Source organism: Cavia porcellus, unplaced genomic scaffold, assembly GCF_034190915.1.
Source record: "Cavia porcellus strain 051 isolate PalLab524CR breed Dunkin Hartley unplaced genomic scaffold, mCavPor4.1 scaffold_24, whole genome shotgun sequence".
Taxonomy (NCBI): domain Eukaryota; kingdom Metazoa; phylum Chordata; class Mammalia; order Rodentia; family Caviidae; genus Cavia; species Cavia porcellus.
Window position 1 is genome coordinate 13,488,370 of NW_026947507.1, and position 17,289 is coordinate 13,505,658.

Genomic DNA, 17,289 nt, shown 5'->3' on the forward strand with positions numbered 1-17,289 from the left:
GGCCCTAACTCTATTTCCCTAAGACCAGCCTTCCTCCCAAGACAACAACATAACAAGAATTAGCCTGGTGTAAAAGTTCATTCATTCTAGGTGAATGAATTAATAGTTCTTTAGAAATAGGAGAAGTAAGTACTTATTCTTTTTAAACCTTTTAAAAAATATTCTTGATTCTGTGCTGGAAATATACATAAAAGCCACTGAGTTAGTGTGAAAAAAATTCAACCTACACAAGGTAATAATAAGGTTTGTTTTAGCATATGAAACATTTTTACTAGAAGGCTTTTCACTGAAAATTCTTGTTAAAATAGGGAGCTCAAAAACAAGCTGGAGACAACTTTATACTATGTTTTATTTATAGAGTACACATAAAATGAGAATTTAAACATTTCAATATTTAGAGTCCAAAACTTTATTTTCAAATAGATGTTAAAAATGTAAATACTCTTACCTTTTAAAATATACAAATATGATATTTAAACCCCTTCAGAGTTTTATCACTATTGCTGAAAATACATTTTTCAAATAGAATTGAAAGCGCTAAGTTTTCAAGAGTGCTTTTGTTCTGATATAGCTTACGTGCTCAAAAATGAAAATAATTAAAGGAAACAAAAAGAAGGAGATAAGCAGGAAGGCATCTCAGACTAGTGAATTTTTTAAAAGGAAAGCGGACTAGAAACAAATCTCATTTTGTATAAAACACTAATTTAACACCTGGAGCTACTGCTAACCAAAATTTTACATAACTACTACTGTGCCTTAGATCAGGGGTCAGAAGATTTTTCTGTGAAGACAGTGAGTAGTTTAGGCTTTGTGAAGCATACTGCATCTATTGCAAATACCCAACTCTGCCAGTGTAGCACAAAGAGCCAAAGAGAATACATGCAGGCATGGACATGTTTAAAAAAACAAAAAACTCTGTTTACAAAGACAACTGCTGGCTACACGAGGTCACAGCTGATAAACCCCTGCCCTAGACGCAAGTTTGTGCAGTTTCCTTGCAAACTTCTGGGGCTGGTCAACAGTCATCAGTGCCACACACATGACAAAACTCCAGTTAGGTCTTCTCCGTTCCTCTAAGATCAAGGTCACTTGCATAAAAGCTAGCAAAACAGTTATGCTTTTAAGTATAAATGATATATGAACTTCTCAACAAAGCATTCCATTTTAGCAATATTGTTATCAGCTGCTTCCCAGTGACAAGCATCTTACTGTCACGTATTGACTCTGCATTCTTTCCATTCTTTATTTTATAGCCCCAGAGTGGGTGGTAGGCAATAATTCTAAAAAAAAAAAAAATGATCTCTTATGAAACTATATAAAATTAAAAGGATTAAAAGGTATGAAAAAAAGTGAGGCAAATTTCAGCCCTTTCAATGTAAAGCTTATCTTTTTCCTTTAAGCCTGAATTCAAAACTCAAATTCATGATGACCATGAATATAATGTGAAAGTGATGGAATATGCATATTTGTTACTTCAGGTCAACCCTATGGTTTTCTGGTAGAACTCTGGATTTGTCTACAATTGAAAGTATCAAACCAAAAAGGTTTGATATCCAAAGTATAAGGCAAGAAGAAGGGCCCTCCCTTCACCAAAGACAGCTGGACTGGTATCTTCCTTTTATGTTTTAAAAGAAAAACAGAAATGTATTTATCTTTAATTGATCAAATAATATGTTCTTAAAGCTCTTTAAACCATGACACGAACATGCAAAATGTGCTATCTTTGAAACTTTTTTTTCCTGTAGTTTTATCCCTATGGACTAAAGTTTTCAGTTAGTTGTTTCTGACTAGCCCCATTTTCATGCGTTTGAGGAAGGCTGGACTGCAAAAGTTGAATCAAATCCTGGGGATTTCTGCCCAATTCCCTCTTTGGCTCAGTGTCAATTAAAAAAGTACTGCACTTCAAGCAGTGAAATTATTTTCAATGTAACACAAGTGCTTTGGTTTTTAAGAACAAAAGAAAAGTTTCTGGTCAGTTTTGGTGAAGAATGCCAGGCATGGTGGCACTTGCCCGTAACTCTGGCACTCTGAGAGGGTGAGTGTGGAGAAGCACACATTTGAGCCTAGTACAAGCAAGTTAGGAAGACTTTGTTCTAAAATAAGAAACAGGTAGGGTGAGGGGTTCTGGGGATGTAGCTCAGTGTGAAAGCCCTAGGTGCAATGGGAAAAAGGGACATGGGGGAAAAAAACACTTTGGGAAGAACAGTCCATTGGAAGTTCTGGAGTCACACAGCACACCTGCCTGTGGAAGGTATCTCATTCTTTTGTCATTACCTGGGAAACACGTTGTCAGGTGTTCCATCAGTGCTTCTTGGGTGACAGGTTTTCTGGCTGAGTTCATTGCCGAGATGGCCAAGCAAAGGATTTCCCCGAGTGGAATGAACTGAGACTGACTGATGGGAGACATACTGATTGGTGATACATCACCTGCAGAGAGACAAAGTCAGCAGTTCATTAAAACTCCCAGTCATTTGTCTCTCTCCCTCTCTCTCTCTCTCTCTCTCTCTCTCTCTCTCTCTCTCTCTCACACACACACACACACACACACACACACACACACACACACATCTTTGCACACACATGCCCCCTCCTGACAGTCTCCTATTCCTTGCATTATGAATACAATTAATTCTGAACACTGAAACTGGTGATAGCCACAGCCAATCCCACTCAGATGAAAAGATTTCAGCACAGTGGATGCCGCTACTGTCCTGACAAATAAAACTTCCCTTTGAACCTGAGGACTCATTTAAATAATGTACTGAAAGTCCTGCAACAATGAAGCTCTGAAAAATGATTTGTTTTTATGAATTCAGAGTTGATTTATTTAACAACTGCCATTCACATCTCAACAAATGCATCTGTGGTAACTTGATGATTCATTCATTTAAAAGTGGAGCATGTTATGTGTCAGGCATCTGCCAGGGGACTGAGAACTGTAGACAGAAAGTGAGTAAGCTCCCCTCCTGTGAACACTTCTGCCCTCAAAGAGTTTCTGTTTAAGTGATGGAGGCAGACAAGTTGATCACAGGTCACCGCACAGTGGAACAGGTGCACAAGAGAAAACTGAACAGTAAGCTTGGGACGCAGTGTCTGGAGTGGTGTCCCATCATCACCCAGGGACGTGGTGGGGCTCAAAAGCTGAGCATTGTAAGCTTTTCCAAGGCTGCACAGTCTGAATCCTGTATTAAGGAGTAGGAGTGCCTGGTGGCTGGGAGGTGGGGGAGACATCAGGAGTAAGATCGACCAGGAGGTGTTTTCCAGGGAGTAGCAGATAAGGAACACAAGTATCTAGGGACAGAGTTGAATACCCAAGACCTTCATCCTATGAGGAATGGTAAACCGTGGGAGGAATTTAAGGAATGAGGAAGGCGGATATGAATTTCAGGAAGATGACTGTGGTGGCCACATGGATGAGGGATCAGAAGAGGGCAGATTACAGTGTATTAGGAGACTGTGGCTGCCTGTACACAATTTGCCCACTGAAAGAGACAATGGAGAAAGGAGAGGTTGAAGACCAGCATCGAAAGGGTGACAGATGTGAGTCTTGAGGAAGTGTCAACCTGCAGTGCAAATACTATGTCTGCTTCTGAAATCTTTCCACCATTGTGCAGAAATTGTCAAGGCATCTTTCCCTAGAATTTCCAGGCGATTTCTGCTGTCAAGGTGATCCCAGCACAGGGAGAAGCTGGGAGCTGAGGATCACCTGTTTTATACCTGGGGGTTATACTTATTTTTATATATTACTTGAAAAGATGTCCCACAGAAAGAAGATGAACTCTGTCAACAAAGTAACACCGAAATCCTAATCTTATTCCCTACATGAACTTACATGATCTCACTCTTTTTTGTTTCTTAAGCAAAATTTCTCTTGTAAAAAGCTATGATGATTCAGGTCACATAGCTAAGTCTCAGGTCAGCCTGTGGCATTAAGAAGCATTCTCCCCAGCAGAGGTGTGGGTACTCTGGAATGGACCAGCATCCACACTGTGGGGGCAGTTGAAAGTTATGACTAGCCACAGGCCCTAGTTTGCAGGTGAGTATAGAGAGCTTCCAGAAAGGAACTTGAATCTGGCTTTGATGGACTAAAAAGGGTAGAGATGTGATGGATACAATCAGGCAACAGGGCTGGAGATCATCAGATGTGGGGATATTCTAGCAGGTATATCACAGAAAGCAAAAAGAATCCAGTGTCCAAGCAGAGGCCGCAATCCTCTCTCCAAGCCCAGCAGAGTTCTACACTCCTTTTCCACTGTACCACATGAGGGTCCACTAGCCCTACTGTGGCTCTAGTCTCTGCGAGATGGATGATATGGATGTGAAAGGAGTAAGACATCGCCCCAGTGGTTAGAAGGAAGAGAAATTACCCAAATTCAGAAAAGGAGTAGGCCCAAGATTATTAAAAATCCACTGAAATTAGGAATTGATCTAACTTAGAATCCACCAATTTGGAGGGTCCATGAGACATAAGTATAAAAGAAGCCATCTGGACTAGTTTGCCACAGTCTTGAACAGTGTATATTTAAACTTAAAAAAAAAACTGGTGTACTCTTTATTGAAACCAAATCCTATTCTCAAAACCAACGTGTAATGAACGAACGCTGACATTCAGCTGCAGCAGAGGTGGGGACCAGGAGCCACAGCTGTTCAACTCTGTCCTCCCATGGGAAGCCCCGCACGCAGCACAGCCACAGCCCCTCAGTAAAGGTTAACTCCCTGCACCTCTACAGTAGGGGACTAGGGGTACCGAGGCCGGCCTTCTGCTGAGTCACTCAGTTAATGTTAGCCATGGGGACTCAAAGTCACCTGTGATGATTTTAAAAGTCAGATGAAAAGAAGGATGGGGGCCAGCTTGTCAAAGGGGGAATTCAAAGCAGGTTCCAGGACCTTTTGATTTATGTTATCATTGGGAAAGTTAACACCTTCTGAAATTTACACATCATAGCTAAGAACTTCACAGACAACTAAAAATATGAAAATATGATTTAAAAACTGCAGGTCCAACAATTTCCTGATTTTTTTATAGGCTACAAGAGGAATCCTTTCTCTAAAAAAAAAATGACTATTAGCAAAACAAACTGCCTTAAGTCATGCTTTATGTTTTCAGATGAAATGAACTGCTTAGTTTCTCTGCTATCTTCTTATCCACAGCAATTCTGTCTGCTCTATATTCAAATCCTCCTGGATCTGTTCCTTCAACTCCAAGTCCAGTGCTATCTCATCCACTCCTGTCTCCCCACCCAACTCCATGGCAAGTTTCCATCATCTTTCACCATTTTAATGATCTGACGACACTCAGTCTTTCTCCCTGCTCCTGAGACCCCATTCCCTACAGAGCAGTCAAGATCCCTCTTAGAAAAATAGAAAACACTTCTCTGCACACCACTCTACAGTGGCTGCTTAGTTCGAGTCTGCACCAGCCCACAGGGGTCTGCAATGTCTGGACCTGTCCACCTGCCTCTGAGGCTCCCCTGCCCACCAGCTCCTTTCCTATTCCACACTCACAGCCTCCTCTGACTTGTGAACATGCCAGGTTTCTTATGAACTCAGACAGGACTTTTGTACTTTTTGTGCTCTTGGACTGGGGTCCTCCTTGATTGGACCATTTTAGAGCAAGTTCTTTCTCATACTTTGGTTCTCAAGTGAAAGATCATGTCCCCGGGGAGCCCCACCCTGACCTCTCAGTCTGGTGCTGTTCCAACATAACTCAAGGTCCCTGTCTTCACTCTCTGTGTGTTTCCTGGTTTACTGTCTCTCTCATCTACTAGAACATAAAATCTATGACAGAAGGAGGCACGAACTCCATACTCTTGGTACCTAAAATAATGCAGAGTTTTCAGAATACATCCAGTACACTCCATGTCTGTTGAAGAAATGAATACCCATCTATAACATTATAATACAATGAATTTCTCGGGGTATTTTAGAGTTTTATGATCTCACTTTTTGGACTAAAACTGTAAAGCAAGTAAACAGAGACCAAATACACTTAATGATTCAATTAAAGACATCCTCTGATTAATTTTATCAACAGTAGTCCCCTGAAAACATAGCACTTACTACTGAACTAAGAACTATATTAATGGAATCATAAATATCTCTCAACATAATGTAACACATAATCCAGGTTTACCAAAGTTTTCTGTGGGTCTTATCTCAACATGCTTACTTAGTCAACTAGTCATTCTTAAAATATGCTACTAGAAAATTCTTTCACCACATTTACATCTTCAAAGAAGAAAATATAAATAATTCTAAAATATTATTGATTACCATATCTATATAACTTATAGAAACTACCATATTTTCCATAAATTATGAATTGTAACTTACTTGTCTAACTTATAGTTTGGATTTGTCTATTATAAAAATTAGTTCTAAACATATTCATTAGACAGTTCAACTATAAACCCTCAGGTAGATGTAGGCTAATGAATTCTCTCTAAACTGCTACCTTTCTGTCCTAGTGTATTAAAAAAAAAGGAATCGGTTTCATTTCAATTTTATTTTCTTACCATTTAAGCAATCTTCAGAAGACATTGGTCAAATCTAGGATCATTCAATAATAGCAAGCACAGTGTCTTGGACAGAGTTAAGCATTTAACAAATTTCTGTTAAATAAAATGTGAAAAGATAAAAAATTACAAGTGAACTTCCATTTTAAGGACATTTAACATTTAAAGCAGGTCAGTGAAAATTTGGACACTGCCTTCATGCAAAGCACTCTGTCAGCCGATCAGCATGAGGAGAAAAATAAAGTAGAGGGACAGATAATGAGAGGAGTGGAAAATGGGTCCCCTAGACCATAGGAGGGGAAAGCAGGAACCTCGCAGACCAGGAAGCGTATACAGAGCCTGCAGGAGCTCGGGGTGTGCTGGACCCAGCTGAAGAAGGCTGGTGGTGAGGGGCAGAAAAACGTGCAGACCAGATCTTTGTAGACAGAAGATTAGCCCTTACTGTCAATGACTACAGGGCGCTTGGGATGTTTAGAAAATCGCTGTGTAACCATGCCAATGAGCTGATGGCCACTCCCATCACTCACCAACTGAGGGGCAGGGCACGGCGTAACAGGCAGGTGCAGCCTCCTCAGCCTCGCTGGCTGCCTGAAGCCTGTCACTTCCACTTCAGCACAGCGTGACCCCAAACACAGAGTTTTACTATTTAAATCCCTCTCTCTTCCATGCGGACTTTTAGCCAGTGACTATTTGGAATTATTTTCAAAACACTTCTTGTTCACATAATTTATCCTTTTAAGAAATATCTGGATGTTAGGCACTCAAGGTCCAAAACTGTTCCTATCTTGTTTCTATTTGTGGGGAAAAACTAGATTGTAATGAAGCCCTGTTTCTGTGGATGTAATTTTATCCTTTTCAGTCATTAACTCAGGTTCTTTGTACTCCTAACCTTCACATACAAGGCAGGACAGCATGGCTCTTAAATTGGGACATTCATGACAACTTATATTCATCCCCCACGACATGATACTCATATCTTTCCAAAACAAGATTTACTTAAAATAACTCCTGTAGGGCTGAGGATTTAGTGCAGAAGAACAAGTGCCTGCCTGGCAAGTGCAAGGTCGTGAGTTCAATCCCTAGTTAAAAAAGAAAAAAAAAGGAAAAAAATGTCTTGTTTTTGAAATTCAATGTTGTTCTCATTGCTTTGCTCTGTTCTGATTTATTGTTTTGTTTTATTCAATGTTCTGTTTTGACTGGTTTTATTCTACTTTGTTTTGCTTTATTTTACTATGTCTGATGTTATGGACAGCTATTTTGAAAATAATAACATATACTATGGTAACCATTTCCTATTATCCTGTTTTGAATTTCTGCACCACTTTTACTGTTCTGAATGGCTTTATTCTGGTTTATTTTTTAGGTTTTATTCTCTTTAAAATAAAAAAAAATTGAAAAAAAGTAAATATATACATTCTTAATGCTGTCATGAAGTACCCATCTTCATATAACTGTGTAAGATAAGGAAAGCCAGAATTTTTCCAAGTGAACTGCATCATAACAAATAACCTTAACAGCAAGCCAAATACAATAAATATTGTATTTCAGCTTTCTTTGAATATGAGTTTTCTTCTCTAAACCTGCATTTAGTAACCAGTTACCCTGTTTTCCTATTTTTTTTAAGTATCTCTTTTTTCTACTGTGAATGTTAATTTAATCTACACCTTGGGCTGAAGAATTATCTCTGGCCCCTATGAAATTCATGTACCCAAACTACCACAACTATACTTATTATAAGTGAAAAATTTTCAACATAAGAAAGTATTCAGGAGATATTTTGATAAGAACCTTGTCTCTCAAAACAAAATATATTCACCCATCTGTCTGTTTTTCTCCTATAAAATGATGCTTTGGATTAGATTATTTCAGACTTCTTTATGCTCCAAAAATCTAAGCTTCATTATCAATGCAGGAGAATTTTGGCAGAAAATCATTATACATTACGCGTATGTTGGGAAAACTATTTTAGCACTCATCTGATGTGAAAAAGTAGGTTTTAATTTTAAGGAAATGGCTAACTATTGGCTATTATTTTTTCTCCTCATAATAAAGGCTTCATAATTTACTATTTCTAATTCAAAGTCTTACTCAGCTTTGTTCTGCCAAAATTAACACAAAGTTAAAATTATGGATGCCAGTAAAATTATTCACGTAGCAGATACTATGACTCCTCATACAAAGTCATACATGCCTATAAAATGCGCAGAGGCCACTAAGACAACACAATTTTATTTCTTTCAGCAACCTACTCAGAACTATGAACTTGCCAGGTCTTATCCTAAAGGGCCCCAGGCTTAGGGAAATCATTTACTCTCTGACATTATATTTAAGTGAACAACTTCCCCTACGCAGTCTCAGACAAATCTTGTGTTTTACAATTTAATTCAAAGTGTTAGTCTTAATTTTATATATCAATGCTGTTTGGTTCTTTTAACCGAAGGTCTACTGCGTCATTTTTAAAAAAGCTATTCTGAAAAGAAAACACATATTCCTTTCGTATGCACTCGCCTGAAGACCACAGCATCTCTCCAGAGAGGGCAGAGCATATGGCTCCCATTAGCTCACAGGCTGCTATGCTTCCTTTGAAACCAGATTACTATACTTCACTTTCAAATGTTTGTATTTGAAATCTGAAAGAAAACTTGACATTGAAAAAGGCACTGTTACCAGTTTACTATAGGTTTGTTTTAAATGCCACTGATTTCGAAACTTTAAAGCTGAGCCTTTGCTGCAAAAGTTGATGGAAGAAAACGACATAAAAAAGGAATTTCAGAATATTGAGAAATGTTATAGCTGCTTTTCTAAGGTTCCTTGATGCCTTATTTCAATACTTGATGGGTTTCTTAAAGAAGGTATAATTTCTAAAGTATTTGAATAAATTATTTTAATTCAGGGGGCTCCTTTAATTTAGGAGACTCCTTCAATATCACTGAAATTAATGGTGTCCACCAGCTATGAGCTACTAAGAAATTTCTAAAGAAAGTTAAGAATAATCCTAAAGACTTAGGGCACACACCAAAATATGTTGACAGCCCTGTTTCAGAAATCTCGCTGTTCATTAGTCTGATCTAATGTAGAGATTCAACCAAGTGAAAAAGCAAATCAACCCTATCATCTTCGCAGTGTACAGCCTCTCATTAGTCATAGCAGCTATCACTCTTCTCCTGAGATCTGAGTACTGATGAAACATCGCCATGGAACAGGAAGAGGTAGACAGATCAGTAACGGTAGAGAAGAGCAATCAACAGAGAGTGATGCTTGCTGGCTAGAACTTCCTGGCTGGGGAGCTCCCCTCACCATCTTTAGAGATGCCCCCTGATGACATCTCTTATAGCATCTAATGCTTTTAGAGCACTGAGCTGTTTCCAGTAGGTTTGCAACTGAAAAACTAGGGTGGAAATACGAGCCATAGAACAATTACATGCTTCAGTGCCTCGAACCTTTGCTAACACTTCATACTATAACCCACAAATACTCTAAGGGTGGTCTGCATGAACAAAACTGCAGAGTACTATTTACATACAAGCACTCAGAGATTTGTTGACTAAAAGGGTCCTATACTTAAAGACAAGATGAGGCAAGGCCCAGTTATCTGCCAAGATATTTTCTATACCAGCAGTTATGTTGCTCTCTAGACCCTCAACCATTTACACTTAGGATAAAAATCATAATAGAATACCAGTTCTAGATGACACCAACTATTAAGATCTCTTAGATTCTCTAAGGCACCTTGCTAACAAAAGTTCTATGATAAGGAGTCTCTCTTCTCCTTAGAGTAAGTGCTTCAAGCAGTTTCTATGGTAAACCATTATGTACTTCTCTTTCAACTTTATAATATAGTAGAACTTAGCCTCACACTAGGGATGCCTCAATTTCTTCTGATGATATATCTCAACTACAGTTTAATAAAAGCAGCTTAACATCTTCAGGGTCATTCTCTTCCTTGCCTTGTAAGTTAGAATCCCCACTGCTGCTTCTCAACCTTTGTATTTTCTGCTTTATCAGTTTAGGTACTACTTTACTCTGATTTCTGTAAAACACAATTGCAATTGAACAACAAAGCCTACTGAAATACAATTCACGTGTGAACTACACTCCCCAAAGTATAACAAAATTTTACTCAATGACTTCTACAGATTCCCTGACAAGTGAACACCCTGCCACACATCCAACCACCATGGAGGTTGCTATCAAAGAACTATCTTAGAATTTTGAAGATGACAGATACATAGGTCAACATAGACACACAGAAAGAACTTCCAACTCACTGTATGTATTGTGAAGTAATTTTTCTCTCCTAAATCTAACATTACAAGACAGTGGTAAAGATTATGGACCCTCTCATCAAACATTAGATTCAGAGCCCAATTCTAGTCTTCATTAGTTATAAAATTTGGGCAAATGAATTAATTTTTTAAATCTCGACTTCTTTTGCAATGTGTACACACTGATAGACATTGAGGGAATTTACATAATATATGTTGAATGCTTACACTGTCTCTGAGACCTAAAATATTTAATAAATATTTGCTAGTATTAAAAATATCTTCCCCAAGTCTAAGTTTAACCAGTTACTCTTTGATAGTGTTTGAATTTATATCAATAGGAAATTCAGTAAGCTCTAAAGAGAAGCCTTTTTAAAAATGTAGACCTTGTCCTTTGCGTAACAATAACAGTCAGTCCTTCAGGACCTGTGCAAGTATTCTTGGTTATAACTACATCTCAAGGTAAGAGCAATCAGTTTCCTAAGGAAATTTGCATAATTCCTATGGTTTACCTTAGCATTATCCTAACCTATAAAAACTGTTTTTCAAATTTAATTTAATTTTTCAAGTGGACATATTATTTGTGCGTATTTGAGGGCACAATATGATAATCTGATTTACAAGGCATAATGATCAAATCAAGGTAATTAGCATATCTATCTGCTGAAATTTTTTTTACCATTTCTATGTGCTGGGAAACTTCAGACTCTTACAGGTAGTTTGAAATATATCATATATTGCTTCACATTATAGTTACTCCGTGATGCTATAGAATGCCAGAACTAATTCCTCCTAATTCTATTTTAGTATCCATTATCTAATCTCTCTCCATCCCTCCTCCCTGTTCCCCTTCCTAGTCTCAAGTATCCACTATTCTACTCTTTTCCTCTATGAACTATTTGTTAAGCTTCTACAAATGAATGAGAATATGTGGTATTTGTCTTTGTCCGGCTTATTTCACTCAACATGATGTTCCACAGTTCCATAAAAATTAACAAAAGAAACCGTTCTAAGCCTCTACAAAAAGTAATGCTTGTCAAATACCCCACTTCTTATTCAATTGTTTACTAAGCAGTTACCATATGAAAGGAATAGCTAGATGATGTAAATTATAGAGAAAAATCTTGACATTTGCCTTCAGTAAGCTTACAATTTAGGTGGCAAAACAAGATAAAAATGTATAAAAAAATAAAATCAATAATGAAATATTCACATTGGTATTCAAAACATCCTTTGAAGAGCTGTAGTAAGAAAATATACAATTAACTAGCAAACTGATTCTACAATGGAAGCTTCAAAGACTAAGAAATGACCTCCTACTGATGCTGATGGAAGGAATATCCCCTCCCATTGGGACAGCTTTATGTGGGAAGGAAATTTTTGACTAGGGTTTTTAAGGATGAGTAGAATCAATGGGGCATATATATATATATATATACAGCTTTATGTCAATATCCTGTTTATATTTTTCCTGACCAAATATCCTTTTAAATTAACTCAGCATCCTCAACATTAATCTAAAAATGCAGAATGCTGTATACAGAAACAACCTTGACTATTAAGAAAGGAAAGGGTGAGCTATACAGATGGCTGTGACCACAGAGAGAAAAATGATGTTCAAGGGGCCTATCCAATATAGAGTTTGCATTACTTTAAAATTCATTAATTATGCCTAAAAATGACATCAAGGATTAAACACTCTCAAAAGATCTTTAATAAACAACAATGTTAAAACTATGTATTTGATGAGGTGGTAAGATCAGGTTTTTAATGTACAACGTTTCATACTGGAAATACAGCATATAATGTACCTTTGAGGACCAACCTGTACAACTTCACAATTGTTTTCTTTAAAAAGCTTGTGTGAGAAAAGTCCATGAATGTTATAAAAACAGATCTGTCATCATTAAAATCCTACAACGGACTATAATGAAATATGCTTACTTCCTAACAGTTCATAGCAGCCTCAGTATGATGTTGGTCTTGGAAACAGTCCCTGAGCATATACATCAGGCTTTTTTGGATTTTAGTGTATTGCATGTAGAATCACAGGCCAAGCAGCATGCAAAATATCAGGGACTGTACTTTAATTGACAAGATAAAAATTTCAAATAATATTTACTGAAATTCTCCCTTAAGCGAATGAAAGAGATATACAGCTGATGGAAATGTGAGGCAGTTTAATTATTTCCCATCTGCAAATCCTACAGCTGGTGACTTTTCAGCTCTGATGAGACGATGACTCACGCTGGTGATGTCGCATGAGGTGGGCAGCCTCCGTGAACTACTTGGACCGCCCAGGATTGAGGCCTCAGGAAGACGTAACAGCAAAACCACTTTTCAGAGTACAGCTCACTCTCATCACAGATGTTGTAGATCCATATTTCTTTGCACACAACCATTCTTGAAAGAAAAGCAGGGGAAACCTACCTGACCCGTTCTGGACTGGCTCCATCTCCCAGGTACCTTTGACACTAACGCCTGGTGCATGCTAGGGGGTGGCATCCAAGCACGAGAAGGAGCCAGTAACAGAAACGGACGTCCTAGAATCTGTAATAAGAAGAAAGAGTAAACTTTCAAGTCACAGTATCCTAAATGAGCATTTCAGATTTGCTATGGACAACCCAGGGAACACAAGAGGAATATGGTACTTTACCTTGGCAGATCTACTTTTTAAAAAATGAGCTCCAGAACTCTCAGCTCTTCTTATAATTCAGGGCTTGAGATACTGGCACAAATTCAGTTCAAAAGCTGGCAAAAACCACCTTAAAAAGGTTTTGTGAATGTATTTTGCTGGTAACATTTTTTAGGAAGGAAAAAAAAGGAATCGTCTTTGCCATTCCTTTATCCTATTTGCATGGAACAGCTGGAATCCTGTTCCTTGCCTATTCTATATATCACAGACACTCACACTGAGCCAACAGCCCACTGCAGTGCCTCGGGAATCTGCAGTGTCACTCCTCTTCTGCTTCTTCTCTGCAAAGTGAAGTCATAGGAATGGATCAGCCAACCTGACTTTTCACTACCCTGCCCAGAATCCTTTGTGAGCTGAAATGAGTCATCGCTCCAAGAAAAGCTACAGCCTGTGTGTATCTGTGCAGGCTCCTTTGTCTGTGCAGTGCAGAGACTCTGGGGCGGGAATGCAGCCCAGACGCACGGTTGCACAGGGCACAGCCCCCTGTCCAGGGGGCGCAGGTGTCCTCACAGATATTAGCACCAACTCCTATTTTTAAATCATCAAAACAGTAAAAAGGACACATACCTCAATTGTTGAAGAAAGAACATACACATTAAATTGATCTGGTGCCATATACTCACCAGTCCATAATTACTGATCTGACACATTTTCCTAAATTTTTTTTAAGGCTGACTTTTTATTGTGATGAAGGATGTCTCCCTCCTGTGTGTAACAGGCAGTTCTACAGTACACTGGATCAAAGTTTAGCTGCAGCGAGCTATTTGTCATGAATTCCAGTTGCCCTACAAGTCTTTGCAAGCCCAGTCTCCTCGTTCCCCACGCATCCCTGTCGGGCTTGCAGCCTGGGCAGCCAGTGCCGCTAGCCTTGCCAGCCAGGCAGCTCTGCTGCTGCTGATAAAGACAGCGTTGGGAATGAGGTCACTATGTCAGGCACGTGCTCTCAGCATGAGGTTCTCCCTGAGCTTACAACACAACTAGTAAAAGTTGGATTTTTTATTTTGTTGCTTTGTCTGCTTTAAAACATTTTTTATGCCAAAGATACCTAGGGCAAAAGAAAAAATTTGTATCTGCGTAAAAATGTCCTTTTTGTTGCATGTTTTGTACCATGCTCATTATTAACACACAATAAATAATTGATATATACATATATATATATATATACACATACATGTGTACATACTGTGCACACAAACACTCAGAGCCTTATTTCAACAGAAACATAGAAAAACACTTGGTCTTATTTACAAGATATAACACATAAATATTTCAAAAGGAAAGAAAGGTTGGAAACTGAGAGAAAAGATAGAATCACAGGAGTATCAGCAACAACATAAAAACCAGAGAAAAATGGAGGCATAGTGAAAAGTAATAATTAATGAAGAAATTAATTTCACTGTGTCAGTAATAATATTGACCAAACGCTCTAGAACTGTACCCCTCACTATCTCTGCTCATGAACCAGATACCACTAATTATCCTACACCCTGAACTGAAACTGATTTGGGTAGAAGATGTTTGTACTGCAAATTCAACCACAAGCAGCTAAGCTGCAATGTGCACCAAGACACAAAGGAAGCCAGGAAGTACAAAAACACCTGCAAGCCCTTGGTAAGACTCTGCCACACCTCTGAGTTGGAAGTGTTCTCATGTGAGTTCACACCACCAGGATCAGATCCTTTCCTGATTTAGCCTGTCCTCAAGCACCAAATCCCAAGAAACTCAGGTCCCGTCCCACGCTGGCCACACTTTCTGGGAAGCCCACATCAGCCTCTCTTGTCACCCCACAAAATGTTTAACCTGATTTTGTCTGTTAACTCATCCAGTAGCTACAAACAGTCATTTGATCCCCATATTCCAGATCATCTCTCCTCTACTTCCCTATTAGGATGCCTAATGAGAATGCAGACTGCGTACAATATTTATTCAGTGGTTTATTATTATTTAATAACTTGATTTGAACATTATTAAATAAAATATTTTCAGCACCTTTACCATCTGCTGTTTTTCAAAACCTCTCCCTTCAAGAGTTGGTTCCTTACTGCCTCAGCCGATTGGTCTCCCTCCTACAACGCTATGGATCCCAGACGGATCTCTGTGTGGCATCATCCCCTCCTGTTTTCTGCACTGTATATTCATGTATTCTAAGACTATGGTTGGCTTTGGCTTTTGCATCTTGCTGTTAACTCTATCCTAGTACAGTTAAGCCAGATCTCCTTTAGCCATTTTTTTAAAAGACTTTGTCAATTATACTTAGGCTTTATCAAAAATGGTTTGGTTTTGATTTTTCCTTCCAATATATTAATTTCTTTCTCATCCAGGTTGTGCCCAAAACTAACCACTCACACTGAGCCTTCTGGACCTCAGCAGGGCCTCCTACCAAAGCTGCTGAGAGTTCACTAATTCGCTCTGCATTTGGCTGCATCTCTAGTTATGAATCCACCAAAATTCACCAAATTTGGCATGCGCCGGTCAGGCAAAGTCTTACCACTTAAGAAGCCGAAGGAGGACTTGTATTTGAAGAATGTGCTGATGTAATTATAAATTGAAAATTAAGTTCTAAATAGAGGTATCATTAGCCCCAGTAATTTAAGACTTCTAATAAATAAATAGACCAGTCTTCTAATAAACAAATACATATATACATACAATTAAATAAGAAGATAAAGAAAAAAGATATTAGATAATTGAAGAAAAGGAATGGAAAATTACCAAAAAAGTATTTAAATTTTCTAATATCCAAACATGTACATTTGCATTTCAATGTGAGCCTATTATGCTCATATACAGAAATAGCTGACTGTTAGGAGGATACAGTAGTTAGGCAATTATTGGTATGACTCCCATTTTGAAAAAGAAACTTTCTAGGTAGGATCTGAACTCAGGAAAAGTGGCTCCAGAATCTGTGTCTATAATCAATGTATAAAGTACTTCTTTATTATAAAACCATCACTGAAAACAACAAAATTAATAAAGCTATACCTCAATTTTTAAATTTAAATTGAAGCCAACTGCTCACTTAGCATACTGGGCCAAGGAGGTTAAGGATGCTCAGGTTGGATCCCTTGGAGTACTTTTACCTTTGCCCAATTCTAGAAGCTGTAACTAACTGACTGCCATCCAGCCTCAGCCAGCAGACTCTTCCTCAATGACCACAGAAGTACAATCAACTGTAAACACAAGCTTTTCACACTGCTCTACTAATAGCAACCTAGAAATAGCAACCTAGGTTTTATGGTGGACACCAATTAGCTTCAACTCACATATACAGGTCAGAAAGGCACTCTGAAGTTTTAGATAGTAGTGTTTGGTAGACAGGGAAGCTTAAAATCAACTCTAGCCATAATTAGTAGCCCTCCTTCTTCCCCTGGTGCCTCTTGCTTCTTTTAATAACAGCGTCATCGTTATAGTAGAGATTTACAAACATCATATAGAGGTGATTTGCTCAGTTGATGAGGTGTGGGCAGAGGTTGTGCTTGGCACTTGACTGGTTCCTTGGCAGAAGATTAAATAATAGTAACACTTAGTGACATAGCATGCAGAATCTTAATAAACACTTGGATGACTAATGGTCTTTTACAGTCTTAGAACTGTTGCACTTGATAAGGCAGAAGCAACAAATACTCTTAAATCAATTAAAAATATCTATTGAGTACCTAACTGGAATGTCCTATAGTAATTTGGGGGGTTTTTAATATGCATAAGATAGTATATAAATAGTATATAAAATGTATATACACTGGTACACACCATTTTCATGCACAAATCACATGGCCTCTACCTTAAAATGCACCCAACAAGATAAGATACTCAC

The 17,289-nt window shown here is 38.3% G+C and overlaps 1 protein-coding gene across 10 annotated transcripts in view; it reads right to left on the minus strand.

The window, feature by feature from the left end:
• Stox2 (storkhead box 2) overlaps window positions 1–17,289 on the minus strand; it is a 215,355-nt gene that overhangs the window by 19,945 nt on the left and 178,121 nt on the right. For 6 of the 10 annotated variants that reach the window (XM_023564825.2, XM_063234680.1, XM_063234683.1 and 3 more), the window contains one exon: window positions 2,275–2,427. In XM_023564825.2, the coding sequence (XP_023420593.2) occupies window positions 2,275–2,427 (153 nt within the window). Of the gene's footprint in view, window positions 1–2,274; window positions 2,428–6,515; window positions 6,612–13,210; window positions 13,331–17,289 lie in introns of those variants that run through there. The other 4 variants (XM_063234686.1, XM_063234684.1, XM_063234685.1 and 1 more) reach the window with 2 other exon arrangements.